We start from the raw sequence: 18,382 nt of genomic DNA, 5'->3' as shown, positions 1-18,382 counted from the left end.
ATATGGGGTTTTATTATAAATAAAAACAATAATTAATTATTGGAAATAAACACTAAAATTAACCATGTCATTCTGGATTAAATAAAACTGAGATTTCTTTTTAAATTGAGAAATAAATTAACTTTTGATAATATTCTAATTCATGGAGATGCACCTGTGTTCATATGATTTTTTTAGTTAATTTCTTTTCATGCAAATAATTGTATTTTTTTTCTAGTTTTGGTTATGGACAAGTTATTAGCAAAAAGTTTTGCACAATAGCAATGTGCACTAAAGGTACTTCTTCTCATGTTGTAAATATGTATGTTCTACTAGCAGTACTTTTTCAGTACATTCAGACCTGCTGATATAACTAGTAGTTAGAAAGTGAATCTTTAGTCTTTGAAGTTATGTTTTTGAGATCAAATATAGCTCCCTGCAGAGCTTTGCCGTTGTTACTCCTCACAGTGCTTTTGTGCATTGCAAGTTCAAAATTTCTGTCACATTTTGTTAATGTTGCCATCTGCAGCTACCCCAACAGTATAGTGAGTCATTCTACATTGCTGTCAACTTCCCTGAACAACATTTCTTGCTTGCTGCCTGGTCCTGTGGACTTTGCTCAGGGCTCTGGGGAACAGCAGTGGTTCTCATACTTAGGTTTTGTTATTCTGTCAGTGGCGCACGAAAGCCTTCAGACTGCTGCTGACTGCTACATTTCTCTTTTTTTATTTTTATTTTTCTGTATTAATGGGCTAGAGTGGCAATAGTGCCGGTTGAATAAGATAGCTCTCTCCTGTAAGCTCATGTTCTGCCCAAAGGAAGCTTCATGAGCTGATTTTTTTTTTCTTTTCCTTCTCTCCCACTTTTTTTTTTTTTTTTTTTTTTCAGCTCACGCCAGTTGGAACTACCATTTTCAGCGGCTTTTCGGGAAATAATGGTGCGACAGACATTGATGACGGGCCCAATGGACAAATTGAATACAGCATCCTTTACAATCCCAATGATCCGGTACATGGACAAGTTAGAGCAGATTAAAGACTTTTTAAGCTGCTGTAATTTCATCAGAATTTCTGATTTATCCCCCTACTTTGCTTTCTTTTTTTTTCATTTTAAGGTATCTAACAGCACAGTAAGGGTTGGGAACACACTTTCAGGAATTATTCTCCTGGCTGAGAGGCTAAACTACGAGGACAAAACTCGCTACCTGGTATTGGTCCGAGCCAGTGTAAGTGAACTAACTTTTATGCTTACAGGTACTTTTGAATACAGTTGTTTTGTGATATTCAAGGTGTCTTCCTCGGGTGTGGCTGACTGGTGCATCTCAATAAATTAGAATATATTCAGAAAGTGCATTTCAATTGTTAAGCTCAAGTTTTTGAGCAGTGATCGACACTCTCCACAAGGAGGGTGAGCTGCAAAAGACCATCGTTAATGAAGCTGTCTGTTGGTGTATCAGAGATATTAGTTGGTGGAAGAAAAAAGTGTGGTCATTATGTTTTCTCTTAGTTTATTTTTATGCACTTCTTTGTTTGACTGCAAACAATGGAATGTAGAAATGTTTGTGGCTGCAAAACCAAGATGCATACTGAAAAGTTATTTTTGTATCCCGTTAACCCCATATTGGGAATATTCGACAGCTCTTTTCAGTTTTCACCTTATTAAATCACTCAGAGTCAAGCGATGAAGAGGATGATACTCTATTTATGAAAACATTATGCAGTAATTGTGTTACGGTCAATCAATGCAACCATTGTGCAACATTGTTGTCATCTTAGTAATAGTAGCAAGTCCGGTCATTTAGTTCAGCAACAAACTGAACACATTGGTTTTCTGTCTTGGAGCTGGAACAATATCTACTAGGATGGGCCATTACTCCCATCTCTGATTCCTGAGGGAGACAGAAAGCATCATTATACCTTCCTTATGCTTTATGCTCATCAATATTTTCACAAGAATAGACAGCTGCTCAGCCCCACTGATATTAATTTAGCATTCAGCCACTTTTACCTGTCTTTCGACTTAGCTGGCAATGGTTACCTGAATAAACTGTTGAATCTGACATGTACTTGTCAAACTACAGAATGCAAGGAAGTAATATGATCAATCTATGCACCACTTGTGTCAAGGGTTCATTTACAGTGAAAAGGTAAATCTTTGAAAAGCTGTGCTGATTTGTCTTTTTTTAAACTCCTGCTTATTTCCACAGGGAAGCTTTCTTGAGAACGCCTCTGTTCCTGGTTGTTTTCTCTGAGTTGTTTTCCTCAACAAATTGTTTGACAGACTATGAGCAATGATATTATTGTTGAAATGTCAGTTTTACATAATTACATCAGTCAACCACGCCAACCTTGGCACCATTTGACCTCACATTACTTCACAAACGACGCCCGTAGAGCAGATCAGAACACGGCATTAGCTTGAAGTAGATAGGGCAAAAGATGATGGACAATGGATTTTTTAAAATGTATTTATTTATTTTTTGTATGTTAAAGGAATTATTCGGATCAATGTTGAGGAGTTAATTTCTATTTTCTCCCACCAGGACCGTGCTCCTTTCCCACCAAACAGACTAACCGCTACCACAACTCTGACTGTAGATATCTTGGATGGAGATGACCTGGGTCCCATGTTTCTGCCTTGTATTTTGGTGAACAACACCCGTGACTGCAACCCACTCACCTATCGTGCTGCTATCCCTGAATTTACTGAACCGGTGAGAAGCAGCTGTCATCACCTTCAAATTTAGTCTACTTGGGTATCTCTCATGATGCACCTCTCAGGTTCCCTAATTGTCAATGTATATCCTCTTGTGTCACCTCAGTTGGAGTGGAGGATTGGTTTAATGGTTTTGGCCACAGAGTTTCTATTTAAGGGAGAATTTTTGGACAGTTTTACCAAGGCAAGGAAGCTAAAACCCCAGAAACACGGTAGATTAAACTAGTAAACATTTTCAAGTGAGAAAGAAAGAAAGGAAGGAATAGATGTTAAATAAAATTACCCCTAATATTGAAGAACATTGATCAGTGAACCCCTGCTCCACTTTTTTTTTTTTATTATTATTATTGTCGATTTTAAGAATGTTGACATTTCCTCCCATGTAATCTTATTTTTACTTCAAATCTATATAGCAGTTGTAGGTTCATGCTGAACGATCTTAAAGGCAAAGTTACCTTTTGACATATATACAGTATTAATATCCATGCTGGAATATACTTCCCAGCAAACCGGGCCATCAGTGTATTGAAGCCCATCATCTTTGTTAAGCACCCAGAACAGGTTCTTGATCTCTTTGGAGCATGTAAGATGAGTGATCAATGCAAGCTTTGCAGTTCTCATTCAAATTTTAGTTCAGTCTCCTCTCCGTTCTGTTGTGTAATCGTTATACTAACACGTCTGTCCACTGGGGGATTTGTCTTCTCCTAATTGATGAGTGAATACAATTAATCACAATGGGGAGACAGGCAATATTAAGTTGATCCGTATTTATTTTTTGTCCTGGGGGGATACAGTGTGGGCTGTGGAGTCCCCTGGATAATGACTGCTGGAGGAGGGTATTATAGCTAATCATCATTGTGCAGAGCTAGGGGGATTTGATTTAGTACACCTCCATACATTGTAAAAGCGAGAGGGCTGATTGGTGAGGGGTGTAAGGATTACTCCAGAGCTGAAAGATATAAATATACCCCCTCAGGGAGGAGGTCTTTTACCAGAGAACTCTTTGCCTTGTCTCTGTCTGCTAAGGAGGTTTGTCACAGGCCTTTTTTTTTTTTTTTTTTTTGCTTGCACATACTGTAGCAGCAACATGGAGGCATTTCACATGAGGAGAGAAATTCTTTAATGCAGAGTACTCAACATATTTTCTCTTGACCGTATGTTAGTGCATTAGTGCGGAGGCGGAACTGGAATAAATATGAGCTTAGCTGTATGCAGGAGCAGGGGAATTAGCTAAAATCATTGTAACATAATATCCTTGATGTACATTACTGTTAGGCACATTGAGGAATATAGTGATGAGAAACTGCTCCAAAAGTGTTGTATGACATTGCAGATAATCAACTTATCTGGTAGATTAATACTGCCAAAAAGAAAACCAACGTTGACTTATGTTTGAGATTATAAGAATTTTCTCGCCAATTTCTTTTTTTTAATTAATCTCATCTTTTAGATTGATTAATCTAAAAGAGTAATCAACCAAAGAGTAATACATTCAGCAAGTTCAATTCTACGCTGGGGCAAAAGTCAGATTGAAAATGAAACTTTTCTCAGTCACTGTGTCCATACTGAAGAGTGACACTGTCAAGGTTACCTGGTTGTGCTCATGATGTGCCCAATGACCTGGAAAGATGTCTTATTTATTTATTTATTTACATTCAGCACTTTAGAAAATATTGTGGTACTGCATAGAAAACATTTTAAAGGCCCAGTGATGACAAACTACTTGCAGATGTACTGTGCATTTTTTAAATTATTTTTATTCATTTAACATTTAATTAAATTGTAGACAAATTTAAATGAAAATGTCCATTCAAACAAGAAATATTTTTTTATATAAAAAATGAAAAGGTATCTCAATTTAAAAAACAAAACAAACAACAACAACAAAAAGGACATTTAAAACCTCTACATTTTAATAAAAATGACACACTTTAACCCCTTAACTGTCATAATAACACCAGTCTGTTACGAAGTTAATTTATAGAATAACTTTTATTTGCATTATAACAGTGAAGCCCTTTTTATAGCTCCCGAGGAGCTTCTTGCTTCTTCTGGTATTTTAGGATCAACTTTGATTATGAGCCTTCACAGATTCTATAAAAAAATTCTAGTTGGGATTGTCACCGGGTCACTTCACAGTGTAAATTTTACTTTCAGTTAGATGAAACATGTTGGTTAAATTAACAGATCCCTTTAAATATATATTTGCCAGGGGTATGAAGGATTTTGTTCCTAACTGTAATTTATCACATCTATTTTTCATCTTGATTCTGACTCCCATCTGCTCCTTTGATGCAGATTAAACTGAACCCACTGAATGTGACCCCACCTATCCGTGCTGTGGACATGGACAGAAACATCCAGCCCCCGTCGGAGAGACCTGGCATTCTTTATTACATCTTGCTTGGTAGGTTCCTTTGAAAACTTTATTGAAAAAAAAAGGTTTCTTCAGGGTGACCTATGTCATGACTTTGAATGTTTACTATGATCTTGCTGGTGTTGCCTTTTTGCTTTCTGCAGGTCAACCGAACACATATTCAGAGTATTTCTCCCTGAACCGGACCACTGCAGAGTTGCGTGTTCTGAAACCAGTCAGCAGAGACTTGTATCAGAAGTTCACTCTTATCATAAAGGTAACAGCTGAGATTAAATTTCACTTGCTCAGCTTGTCTGTGTTGCAATTTTTAAGAGTTTTTTTTACATTTATTTTAAAAATGTGTTCAAGACAAGCATTTCTTTGGTTGAAATATGTTCAAGCCTTTAAAGTTTGTAAATGCTAAATTTAAAAAAATAAAATAAAATAAATAAATTATATTAAAGACTTTAATATTCTTGATCTAGTCAAAACTAGCCTATCTGTTGACTCCACAACTCTACACCTTAAATATATATATTTTTTTATATTATCAGTGTATTGCTATCAGAGCAAGTGAAACATACTGTTTATTTTAGACTTTGGTGTTCATGTTCACCTGTTCTGCCTAGATAACCTGAGTCTCGAAGGTCAGTGAGCTTATCTTTGCCTGCTTAGAAAACATGAGGGCGAAAGATGCTATGATTTATTGACTTAACAGGAGGATAGGCAGCTTCAACGCCCTGAATCGTAATTTTGAGGAGCGAGCATTCAGTGTTGCTGCGGCAGAGCAGTAGTGCAGATGAACTTTCTATCGCTAACCTCCAGGCACCTCCAAGCACTTTACTACCTGCTATTTAACCAGGATGGCTAGTGATCAAAGAGATGAGCGAACGATTTTATTTCAAGATGAGACATAAAGGCAGGTTGATCACATATAAACTTTTGCATGTGTGCAGGTTATGGTGTAGATCAGGAAAGGAAGAGAGACGGTTCAAAGAGGAGGCAGGGGGAAACTATGATAGATGGAGGAGGATGTGTATTTAGAATGTAGGAGGCCGTATCTATCTAAGTCATTTAGAGGAGATGGAGAACTCAGAAGATCAGGGAAATGAGAAGTGAGAGTTTTCTGATACAGCACATTTGATGTATGTGGCATACATGCCTAATGCTTCCTGTAAATACATAGTGCGCTTCGGGTTCGGGTTGCAGAAAAACACATCTGTTATTCTTTAATGGTCATCACTGATCTCGATAGAGGCACATCCACCAATATGACTTGTAGGAGATGAAGACAGGTGTGCAAGCCGCATGGAGACGGAGAAACACTGTTTGGAAAATTAGGGAGGTAAGAAATGAAAACGGGGAGAGGAAGAGAAGCAGCGTGACACTTAAAGGATGATGGAATCAGGACAGGAAAATCAAGATTGATTGATGAGTGGGGCCTTTTGTTAGCGCTGAATTTTAAATCTGGACTGTGTGTTGCTGCTGTAAAGCGTGGCTCATGGAACAGCTCCTCTGTAAAATAAGGACACCATTAAAGAGTAAAATCACCAGGGAACGATGTAATAATACGCTCTGTCTTTGCTCTTATAGACAGAAATGTATACATGTCTTTGTGCAAGTGAGTGTGTGTAGATGTAGAATGCACGTTAATAAGAGCGCTTTCCCCTCCTCCGGTGTTTGTGTGCACAGATTGGATCTCTGGTTCGACATGCTGTGGGTTTTCTGTTTTATCACTGGGAAAAGGAAAAATGGCTGAAGATTGAGAGGCATGGTCTGAAATAACATTGTGACAGACAATAACAGATGTGATGTTCACCTAAGAAGACGTTTAATTGAATGGTCCAAACGTTGAGGTGCAAGATTCCTTCATGCAGTGCTTTGGTTTTTGCTTTTCTGTCACGTTTCAGATTATCAAACAAGGCTTCATACTACACAATATAACCCAAATAAATCTGAATTTATTGCTTTTTTTAAGAAGAAAAATGATCAAAATTACCTCCAAAATTACTGTTGGGGATTAGCCTGAGTGTGACTGCCTGTATGAACAAAAAATTACTTCTCTAGACCCTGTAGCATAAAGATAATAAAAATAGACACATTTTCCACTGATCTAAAGAAATTCCAAGTTACATGAAGAACAGTGATTGGCATCTATCAACCTGGAATGGGTGGCTTTGGAACCCCAGTGAACCCTAGTGAGAGAAATTGTTCACAAATAGAGAAAAAGCAGAAAAGCAGTGAATCGCCCAACCTTAGTAAGTGTAACAAAAAAATAAAATTTGTAAGTGGGCAAAACTGAATTTACAGACAACTAGGAGAACGCTCAGCTCACTTCTGGAATTCAGATCAACACGTATATCCTTATGCTGCAATCCACGTTCTGAAACACAAGGCCATCAAAATCAATCTAATTCACAAAATTAGTTCCAGGTCATGACCTAAACTGATGTTGCCTCTCTCTCCTTCTTCATCTGGATTTTGAAAGCCTTGTGTGAAGCTTCCCCGGTGTGGGAGGCGGTTGTGACATTCATGCTTACAGCGGGGTGAAAGACTTCAGCACCAGCTTAACTGGATCACATTCACTTTCTTTAGTCTCTATGGTAGTGTCGGGTGTAATTTGCAGCTTTTAAACATTTTGTAAAACTAAGAGGGTGCCGTTTCTGATTTGTGCCAATTTATTGCTGCTGATGCAGCTGTTAGCGGCCAGCTGCACAGGAAGAAGAGACAACAATGTTTTTAAATGTTGGCAATTATTATGCATCAAAACAATTTTAGCATTTTTGTTACTATTTTTTTGGATAGTAATGAGAGTAAATATTATAACATATATTATAACTCTGTTATAATTGTTGTGATAATATGGAAACTATATGTAAATCAAATGCAATGACTATGCACTGCAGAGGAAATTCACATACACAGCTTCTGTAAATTAAACTTACTTTGTATATTCTGTGGAATAGTTTTATTCGTCTGCCTCTAATTTATTTGAGTTTTATAAAAAGTGGCTTCTAAAATGGAAACCTAACACACACGGGCAGTAATTTCAGATACACATTCATAAATTGTATGTGACACAGCCGCACTTTGTAGTGCTTATGTGAAAAAAAACATTAATGTTTTTTGCTTGTTTTAGCCATTCTTGGAGGAGCAGTATGATGTAGGCAGATGGTGCCATTTTATAGCACAATCAAGCAAGTTTGTCAAATTCAATGATAAAAATGCTGTTTATATCAAGCATAACTTAAAGACATTTGACTTCACAATAGCCATCTTGAAATTGGTCTCTGTCTCTTTAAGAAGCTCCTCTGCCTTCAGCACGTCATTACAACAGTGTTCCTCCGTCATGCCTTTTATAATGAAGCATTAAACTGAGAAGAAGATCAGCCGATGAGATCAGCTGAAGCACACTTCCACCAGGTGTTTGCTATTTCCTGCTGCCACTAGTCTGAGTGGGCAAGGTGCAGGTGGGCTGGATCTTCTGTTTGGTGGAAACTTGGCTGGAGACTGCAGCTCCCAGATGGAGCTTTGTGGAAAAAGTGGTGCTTTGTGAGAGCAGTTGATTAGGCACCCCCAAATGGTTGACACAGGAGATTGAAGGAGTTGTCAAACATACAAATCAAAGCAACACTCCTGGTTGGCAGTGTAAACCTACATCAAGCAGAGGAAATGCCAATGGTATGTCTTTATGAGCAGTAATTAACCACATCTGGAGGGATCCCTTGACAAAGCAACTATTTGACATGCAGACTGCAAATCTAAATTTTATGTAGCTAAAGTTCTTACATAAAAATTACATATAACCAGAGTTGCTTTGGAAAACTTTGGATGATTTTTTTTTTTTTACACATAAAATATTTGCATCTAATGAAGTGGTTATGAACTATAAAACTAATTGAGACATAACATCTACAGACACAATCCATCCAAGCTTATTGAGCTGTACTGTGTTGCAAAGAAGAATAATTCAGAATGGATTCTGCAGAAGTGCAAAGCTGTTAAGGTATTCCTAGACGCTGGGCTGATTTGCAAGTCTTTTGGCAAAGGAGCAGCATATATGCACATGCACTTTGCACCTTTTGCTATTATATTTGAATAAATGAAGAAAAAAATCCTGTATTTTTTAATTTCAAGTTTGTTCACCACAAACACAGAATAGTTGGGTAGGAATGCCATCTTGTCAAATAACTCTCTTCCTCTGAAACAGAAAACATCTGTGTTGTTACACATGTGGCTGCATTCAGAGCTGTCCTGTATAACCACAGAGTGGGAGTCTGATCCACTCCACTGGAGAGGGTGAAGATAAAGGCCTAGGCTGTCAGTTTTACCTTTGACTGCCCAACAAATAGCTTCTTAAGTTTTATATGAAATATTGAAATATTGGTCTGTGTTGTGGACTCGCCAAAAAATATTAATTGGGTCCCTGAACAATTTAATAGATTTTTATTAAAACCCTCTCAGGTATGTGTTAGAAAGAAAATTGCACAAAAGGAGATATTATCATTAAGGTTTGTTCTTTTTATCTCTTCTCGTTCTGTGTGTTTTATTGTGTCATGTATGTGAAAAGGATGCAAACTCGTAGAGCCTGAAAACCTTGGCAAAACCAAACTAAAAAAAAAAATCTCTCTGCTTTCTGGTCAGCATCACCATGAAACAGATTTGCTAAATGTTTGGCACACATTTAACATTTGGCAGCTTGCTTGCTTCTTCTCTCTTTGCACGACTAAACAACCAGTAAGAGGTACAGAATGTTGTCAGTTGCTAAATATTCATTTTCAGAAGACGAGAGCAGGAAAATCTGAATTTGTAGATGAAGCTTCATAAAATTTAATTTTTTTCCTTTCTTCTTTTTTTTACTTTCACAGATTTTTATACAAAAAACATAAAAAATATCTGATTAGATATTTTATTGTGGGGTAAAATATTAGAACAACATTACAAGACAAATGCAGCTATCTAGTTTTTTGATGAAAGTTAATCAACGTGGTAAGGCGATTAGAGGGGATTTTGTTTTATCAGATTGTTGCATGGTTAATCAATCAGGTTTCAGGCAGAACAGAAACATAGCACAGAAACTAAGACTGGAAACGCATAACTGACTTCACACATACACACACGCCCACACACCAGGGAGACAGAGTTTGATGCAGTAGAAATACATTAAATAGTTAAGAGGTTAATTTTAGCTTTGACTCTGCTAGAATTCTCCTCTCCTTCTATTGGTGATCACTCATTTGACAAAGTGGGAGAGCCAGTAATTATGGGCTCTCTGCCTCAAACAATGGTATTTGCATTAAGTGCCCTGGCAATTAGTAAGTACCAGTCCTTAGTGGAGCACCTGATGAACTTTGTCAATATAGATTCATTTCTAATTGAAATTAAATTAGCTAACATGTCTATCTTTTATCCTGTATTTACCTACTAGAAAAGGTGGAACATAATATCTTTGATTTGGAAGTTTCCCAGAATGACATTTTTCTCTTGTACTTTTTCTATGCAGGCAGAACAGGACAATGGACATCCCCTACCAGCTTACGCTGACCTCGTTATAGAAATCCTGGACGAGAACAACCAGGCGCCATATTTCCAGTTTGCCACCTACCAGGGATACGTGAGCGAGGCCTCCCCAGTGGGCACGACCATCTCTGCCAGTGCTAACCTCTCGGCCCCGCTAGGAATCATCGCTTTGGATAATGACATTGAAGAGGTAGAAACAGAGAAAAGCCAGTAGCACGTTAAACATTCTACAAACTTCAATATTTTATGCATTTATGTATTTAGCAATTAATTTAGTTTATGCATTTATTAATATTTTCATTCATTATTTCTTAAATTAGATGTATTTCTCAGTCTTTATTTATATACATTATGTTCATCTCTCTGCTTGTTTTATTCATTCATTCTCTTTAGTCATTGCTTCTTTTTAATTATTTACTTATTTGTTCATTAATTTTTTTATTCATTTATTTCCTTTTTATTTATTAATCCTTTTAATTTTCACGTATTTAGCCATCTATTTATTTATTGTCTGTATGTTTTTTTTTTTCACACATAGCTGGCTCCTGGTGATAGACCTGTGGGTAAAAGCGGGTGACATTCCATGAAATGAAACACTGAAGGATGTCCTGACCCAATTTCTATTGCTCCAAATTTCCCATGGAATTGATTCATTTTTTAACGTTTTTTAGTGCCTTCTGATTAGTTTTGTCCAGTATTTATGGTCTAAAAAATGATACACATCTGCACTGTAGAGATGTGCATGTAGGAACTTAAAATATGGCAGTAAAGTATATTATATAATACAATACAGTATGTTATATTAGTAAGTAAAGTAAACTAAATAAAATTCAATGAATTTGATGGCATTAATAACGCTGCATTAATTCAGTGTCACAAACCTGAACTTAGTTTGCTAAGCAGTGCTCAACAGTTTTTACGATATCTTTGAAGAGATGTTTTTAATCAAATTAGATCAAAATATGTGAAGATTAATATATTGATTTAATACCTGGAAAAAAATGTTTGCATTGCTCGATGAACCAACTTCATTGTGTTTGTTTGTTTTTTGTGTTTGTTTTTTTTCAGTGTTTTTGTTTTTTTTGGTTTTGTTTTTTTAAAAACTGATTTTCATGTTCCATACATGAAGCAGAAGTTACAATAAAAATAAGAACCGATGGGTAAGTCCCATCGGTTCTCAGGCAGCCCCAGTCCAATTATATTTCTCGACCAGATCTTTTTCCACATTCCAACAAATTGACTCAGGACATCCATGGACAATGCATGCATCACTCTGCGGAAGCTGTAAATAAATTAAAGCCATTCCTCATTGCTGGAGATCTTTAATACACACATGGAAAATTAAGACTTTTATTAAAAAGGGGAAAGAAAACCCTAACAACTGATGAAGTGTCAAGCAGGTCTCCAGTTGTGATGGATGTTTTTCTTTATCAAATTGTAGTTTTAGAGAAGTGTATTCTTATATTGTATTTCAATGAGCTTTCGTGTCTTTGAAGTCCTCTATATATTATTTCTTTACTGCTCTTTCAACTATTCTCTTGGAATGTTATCTTTTCTCTGGCATGGTTTTGTGACTTGATATATGGGTGTGTAATTTGTAAAAAAAAATATGTATATTCATCGTATTTGTTTTTACAAAGTTAACATATTTAGCAGTTTGGTGTGTGACTGTGTTTACATAAAACTGAGAAGAACTGATCACTACCTTCAATTCAACATTCAAAATATTCATTTTCTCTGCCCCTTACTTGGAGAAAATGAACAAATCAAACTGGAGTCACAGATAAAATCAATAAGCTACCCAGGCTTAATGTTTACCAACCGTTCTGAGGCGACCAGTAGCTGACCAGCAGCAACGGAGCATAATAAACTTTTTTTTGTGTTTTTTTTTTTTTTTTTCTCCCCTGAAAATTTACACAAATACACATCTTCAGTGAAATATACTTTCTTAAAATGTTTGAAAGGATTTTGCCTTCATTTTCATATGGAGGCTCAACAAGTGCAATTTGACATTTTCATTTGATTCACAGCTTAACTGCATGCTTTCTTTTTACAGAAACAGTAGCACCATATTTTATGAACGAAACAATATTTCTGAATTTAAAGCCAGTTAGCAGTTTATAGACTGTACTATTCGTAGAGATAAATATTGGTATTCTAAGGATGCGTTGATCTAACTTCAAATGTGTACCCATCTTATTATTTTTTTTTTTACATCTTTCAATTTATTCTGACATTACAGAATTGTAAAACTGACAAATGAGACAACATAAAGCACATTTGTTTATTACGTTATCATACTTTCACAGAAATGTATTGATGGTGTAACTAATATCATCAATGACCCTTAAAAATGAGTCTAGTGCATCATTAAAAGCACAAACTTTAAAACTACGTACCACATCAATGTGGTACGTAGTTTTACATTTTCGCTGTAACTGTCCTTCAACTGACGTAGTTTAATGATTTTTTTCCTCTGCTCATGCTTTCTTTTTGTGGAGACACCTGCCAGCAAATGAGTTTTTTTCCAACACTTCAGCACCTATCAAAATATATTTTTGATAGGTTTCCAAGTCGCACAGCTGCGACCTTAGGGGAAGAAAAGTAATACAGCACCAGTGTCACCATGGTTACATGTCTCTTTTGGTGTCTCTTCCCGTCGGAAAGACCAAAGACCCTATGGTGAAGATTACCCTGGATGACTACACGACAATTTTCAGCCTGACCCCAACTGGTATAATCCGCTACCTGAGGATTCTGAAACCTTTGGACCGGGAGATACAGATGACCTATACTTTCACGGTGAGTCTCAAGCTCAGTGCAGGCATCCTCAAAACAGCCCTGAGGTCTAACATGTCTCTTTGTGTGTTATCCTGTTACTGATAAACCAAGAGGCACTTGAAGATGGGTACCAATGGACAAAATTTGGATACTGTTTATTATGACGTTATAAACGTCATGAATTTCTATACTTTGCTATTAATTTGGTATTGATTTAACAAATAGAACCATGCTTTGAAGCCTTTAAAATGTGATCAGGACCCCATTTTATCAGGCATACATTTGGAAAATACCACCATTTAAAGAAAACATTGCTCTCCTTGAAAATAAATAGAATAGAGAGAATAATAATGTACATTGTCACACTACTTGTGACAATCAAGAAAATAAATTATCTTAACTTATAACAATATAATACATGTCAACCGTGACTTTAAAAACATTTGACTTTGCAAATTCACACTTTGATTTTGTCACTTTAAGAAGCTTCTGCTCTTTCTGACACTTCACCTTCATCACACCATTGCAACATTTCTCTGTTAAGTCATTTACAATGGTCTTAGAAGCATTCCACTGAGAAATAGTCCCTATGATGAGCTCAGTAGATGTCCAGTTCCACCAGGTGTTTACTAATGGCTGCTGCCACTGGTCTGAATGAGCTGAATGGAAGAGGGGTTGCTCTGTGATGCGGAGGCTCAACTGGAGACTGCAGTTCCGGGGAGGAGCTGTGTGGAAAAGGTGGCACTTGATGAGGGAAAATATTTATGCACCCAGATTGGCTGGGTGCATAAGCAATGGCTGCAATGGGAGATTAAATGATTACTCAAACATGCATTGAAGAATCATACCATCATAACATGTTGTGTAGCTCAAAAATGCAGACATAAGACCCGCCCCTTCCCTATTCTAGAAATAGGTTCCTGTTTTTCTCATGTATAGCACTTTGAACTGCCTTGTTGCTGAAATGTGTCTCTGATAGTACAGGAGCTGCATCCATAAAGGATTCCTTTCTTTAGATTAGTGAGTTCATATTCTGTATAGAAACTGAAGGAGTTTGTGTTTATTGTGTGTGTGCAAGGTTGACCTTCTTCTCTCACTGTGCTGCGGTCAGGTTTGCTTTGTCAGGTTTGTACTGACAAAGCAAACCTGCCCAGTACTTGGACTTGTGCTTGGAGCCCAAGTACTGGTAAGTGACTGACAAGTTCTCAGCTCTAGGCCCAACAGCGATAATCGTTGACATTGTAAGCTGACTGCTGAACTTTGCAATTAAAACTTCTATTTTTAGGACAACTTTATATGTGAAGAACAATGTATAATGCATTTGTGTTCGATAAATGTTCCTCAAAACCATTCATGTCTCTTGCAGACACAAAAATTGGATACTGAAAGCAGATTAGTTGATATTGACAGATGTTGATATATTAAAATAAATCCCATTAAAAGTCAAAAACTACCAAAAGGATGGAATTACTGAACATTTTCACTATGGTGTATTCTTGACACTTGGTTGTCATAAATAGGTTGCAGTTCAAACAAAGGCTGTCCTTGTGTTAAACATTTTACTGTTTTAGCACTCAAGACATTGGGAACATTACATGAAACAATTTCCAGAATCAATACGCTTCTGTTGTAATCCATGCTGCTATCTGTCTAGACTCTGTAATACTGTAACAAGTAGACGCAGCAGCCAGTGTGTGTTATTCTGCTTTTACACAAGTGCTTCACAAAGATATAGTAATAAGTGCAGCAGAGACACATACTGAATGGATTGTTGAAAATGTGACTCTGTTTTTTTTTTTGTTTTTTTTTTTGGCAAAATGTATCTATTATGGCATTTTTTTTTAAATGCAAATAATTAGATATCGTATTAAGAGCAACATGTTAAGTTGAAGCAAATATGTCAAAGTAGAAAAAAAACTTAAGTGGTTGTGCTCTCAAAGACTGAGCTTGTTCAAAGACAAAGCTTGTTCAATAAAAAGAAGCTTTAAACATCTAGCCGTAATTGACTTATGGGATATAGAAGCATTATGATTTAAGATGTTTATTAAAATTAGTATTGTAAATCAAACTTCTAAAATCTCAGTAGGCTTTATTTAAGACCAAACAAGGTTATAAAAAATGAAAAGCATAGTTGTCAATTAGAGTTAAAAATCTCAGTAGGCTTTATTTAAGACCAAACAAGGTTATTAAAAATGAAAAGCATAGTTGTATGATATATGTCTCTGAAAAAGAAGGACATCTTTACTACACATATTTTACCCCTGCCACAAAAAGCTATTAATGTACTGTAAATTTTAGCTTAGCTTTTCAGTTTTGTGGAGAGATTTCTTGTCTGCAGTGAAATATATATTGTTAGTGTTCCTGGCACAGCTATAGGTCTGATCCTCTCTGCTTTCTGCTCTTGATTTGTTCTGCTTAGTCCGTTTCCTTGCTCCTTTCAGAAAAGCTGCAGATCAGAGCTGCCACAAACAAGTAAACATAGATTTCTCAGTTTGAAAAACATCCTTCAGGTAAACCTACTGGTAGCAATCGCCTTTGAAGGCATTTCATTTACTCTCACAAAGTGGAAAATAAACATATAGAGAGAAGTTTCTTAAACACAGTGACATACCAGAACCATACATCTTTGAAGTTTGAATAAGAAAAATAATCTATGATTCCTTTGCAAAAGTGTTCTTTGTTTACAGGTCTTCAGTTTTCTAAGTGTTTCTCTTTTTTGTCTTCAGATGGTGGCATCAGATGGTGTCCAACAGAGTAGTCCAGTAACTGTCAACATCCTGGTTATTGATGCCAATGACAATACGCCTACATTTGCTCAGGTCTCCTACAGCGTTGAAGTCTTTACAAACATGCAGCCAGGGGAGACGGTGCTACAGGTAATCAATCCAGAGCGATCATCCTCTTCCATTTTGCCTTCCCTTTTTTTGTTGTGCTTTTTTCCTTCTTTTCTTTTTATCTACCACTGAGACACTGGACTTTGTCCGCATCACACAAGATCTCTCTTTCAAATGCTTTTTCATGCTCGGTAAGAATAACCACAACAGTCTTGGCCATTGTGGTGACAGGCAAAGCCCAGGAGCATATCCCTTTGTTTTATCTGCAGTCATAACAGACATGGAATCAGACATCGCGTTCTCACTAAAACTGGGAAGATAGAGCGCATAACACCAGTTTTAAAGTCCCTCAACTGGCTCCTTGTAGCTCAAAGAATAGACTTTAAAATACTGTTGTTAGTTTATAAATCACTGAATGGTTTAGCATCACAATACATTAAAGATTTGCTGCTGTTGTATCAACCTTCCAGAAACTCTCAGGTCTTCTGGTTCTGGTTTTGCTCTGCATCCCCAGAACCAGAACCAAACGAGGAGAAGCAGCATTCAGCATCTATGCACCAAAAATCTGGAACAAACTTCCAGAAAACTGTAAAACAGCTGAAACACTGACTTCCTTTAAATCTCACCTAAAAACCCACCTGTTTAGAATTATATTTGAAACATAACACTTAATGTAATATTTTGATTGTTGATTCTATGTTGCATGACTTTGGTTTTTGTGTTTGTTATGATGTAAAGCACTTTGAAATGCATTGCTGCTGAAATGTGCTACACAAATAAAATTTGAGTTGATTTTGATGGAAGAGAAAATGTTTTTTCTCTGGCATCAGTAAGTCATAGCGGAACGATTTTGTGATAGCAATTTATCAACCCCTCTTACAGCATACAACAGGATTTGGAAATAAAGCAGGATTGCTTTTCTATTACTTCAATCATTTTTGGATTGCTCTGTGGATTTGGGTCATTGTTTTGATTTAATTACTACACTGACTTTAAAGGTTTCTATGTATCCAGAGTATCCATACCACTTGAACTTTTCTCAAATGTCAGTGTATTTTAATATGAAGTATGTGATCGATCAACACAAAGTAGGTCATACTGGGGAAGTAGAGTACAAATAAAAGTGCGAAAGAGCCTTATCTTGAGTTTCAAGATGCTGTTTGTTCAATAACCTTTTCCAATAACATTAGAGGCCTTTGCAGAACAGCTGTATTTATTCATACAGATGGAGTCTATTTACTGGTTGGTTTGATCAATGTAAGGGAGCTGGTTGCAAATGCAACCCAAAGTTTTCAGATATTTATTTGTAAAAAAATAGAAAACCATGTATCATTTTACTTTTACTTTATAATGATGCGCTCCTTAATCTTGGTCTATCTCATAAAGTTGCAATTAAATAAAAGGAAGCTTTGGTGTTTTAGCGTAGCAACTTGTGAAAAGATTCAAAAATTATGGTGGCTTTTGCGAGTCAGTGTACACAAATACAAGCGTGTGTACGCTTTCATAAACCAACTCTACTGCATTTTGCTTGAGCATATTTTTTTCTTCTTCTTCTTTAGTTGATCTGTTCTTACAGCATAGCCTCTCCAAAACAAAATAAAAAATAAGACACAGAAAAGGTCAAGTTTAATCTTTTTTTTTTTCTTTTTTTTTTAAGCAGCCAGTTCACCCAGCCTGAAATGAGGCCAAAGGTTACAGAGTGTCTGCTCTGACCGCTTAACCGATTTTATAAGCTGTTTATGTGAGCTGGAGTCTCCCCTGAGCGTGCTGGAGCTTATTTGATGCTACAACTTTTACTCCAGTGTCAGTGTCATGGAAAAAGGAGGTCGTGAAAGCTTGGATTAAAGTTTCAAAGCTTTAAAGATATGAGGTCAGCTGCAGCATGAAGGCTAATAAGCACAAACAGCAGAATGTCCTTGTTGCATTTGGAGTTTGAATGTTGGAAAAATGTGCTGTTTGAATTCATTTATTACCTTCAAAAAATAATATTTAATCTATGTCTTTACACATCTATAATCTGTTTAATGTGAAGTGGAATGTGACCATTAATTTATAGTTTTTACTAGTAGAATACACAGCTCTTAATTTCTACATAAATGTCACATGTCCATTAAAAAAATATGTTACACAAAAACAAAGCCCTGTGAAAAAATACATTGACCCTTTGACTGTTTCACAAATAATGTTAGCTGTAACC

At 36.4% G+C, this 18,382-nt stretch overlaps 1 protein-coding gene across 6 annotated transcripts in view; it reads left to right on the top strand.

Annotated features, from left to right (window-relative positions):
- Positions 1-18,382, top strand: part of pcdh15a (protocadherin-related 15a) — a 175,008-nt gene that overhangs the window by 88,720 nt on the left and 67,906 nt on the right. For 5 of the 6 annotated variants that reach the window (XM_044137334.1, XM_044137336.1, XM_044137335.1 and 2 more), the window contains 8 exons: positions 868-987; positions 1,094-1,204; positions 2,522-2,692; positions 4,993-5,101; positions 5,215-5,327; positions 10,554-10,760; positions 13,238-13,372; positions 16,078-16,227. In XM_044137334.1, coding sequence (XP_043993269.1) covers positions 868-987; positions 1,094-1,204; positions 2,522-2,692; positions 4,993-5,101; positions 5,215-5,327; positions 10,554-10,760; positions 13,238-13,372; positions 16,078-16,227 — 1,116 coding nt within the window. The remainder of the gene's footprint in view (positions 1-867; positions 988-1,093; positions 1,205-2,521; positions 2,693-4,992; positions 5,102-5,214; positions 5,328-10,553; positions 10,761-13,237; positions 13,373-16,077; positions 16,228-18,382) is intronic. The other variant, XM_044137338.1, reaches the window with a different exon arrangement.

Source organism: Gambusia affinis, linkage group LG13 (genome assembly GCF_019740435.1).
Source record: "Gambusia affinis linkage group LG13, SWU_Gaff_1.0, whole genome shotgun sequence".
NCBI lineage: Eukaryota > Metazoa > Chordata > Actinopteri > Cyprinodontiformes > Poeciliidae > Gambusia > Gambusia affinis.
This window is presented reverse-complemented; position numbering and strand designations above follow the sequence as displayed.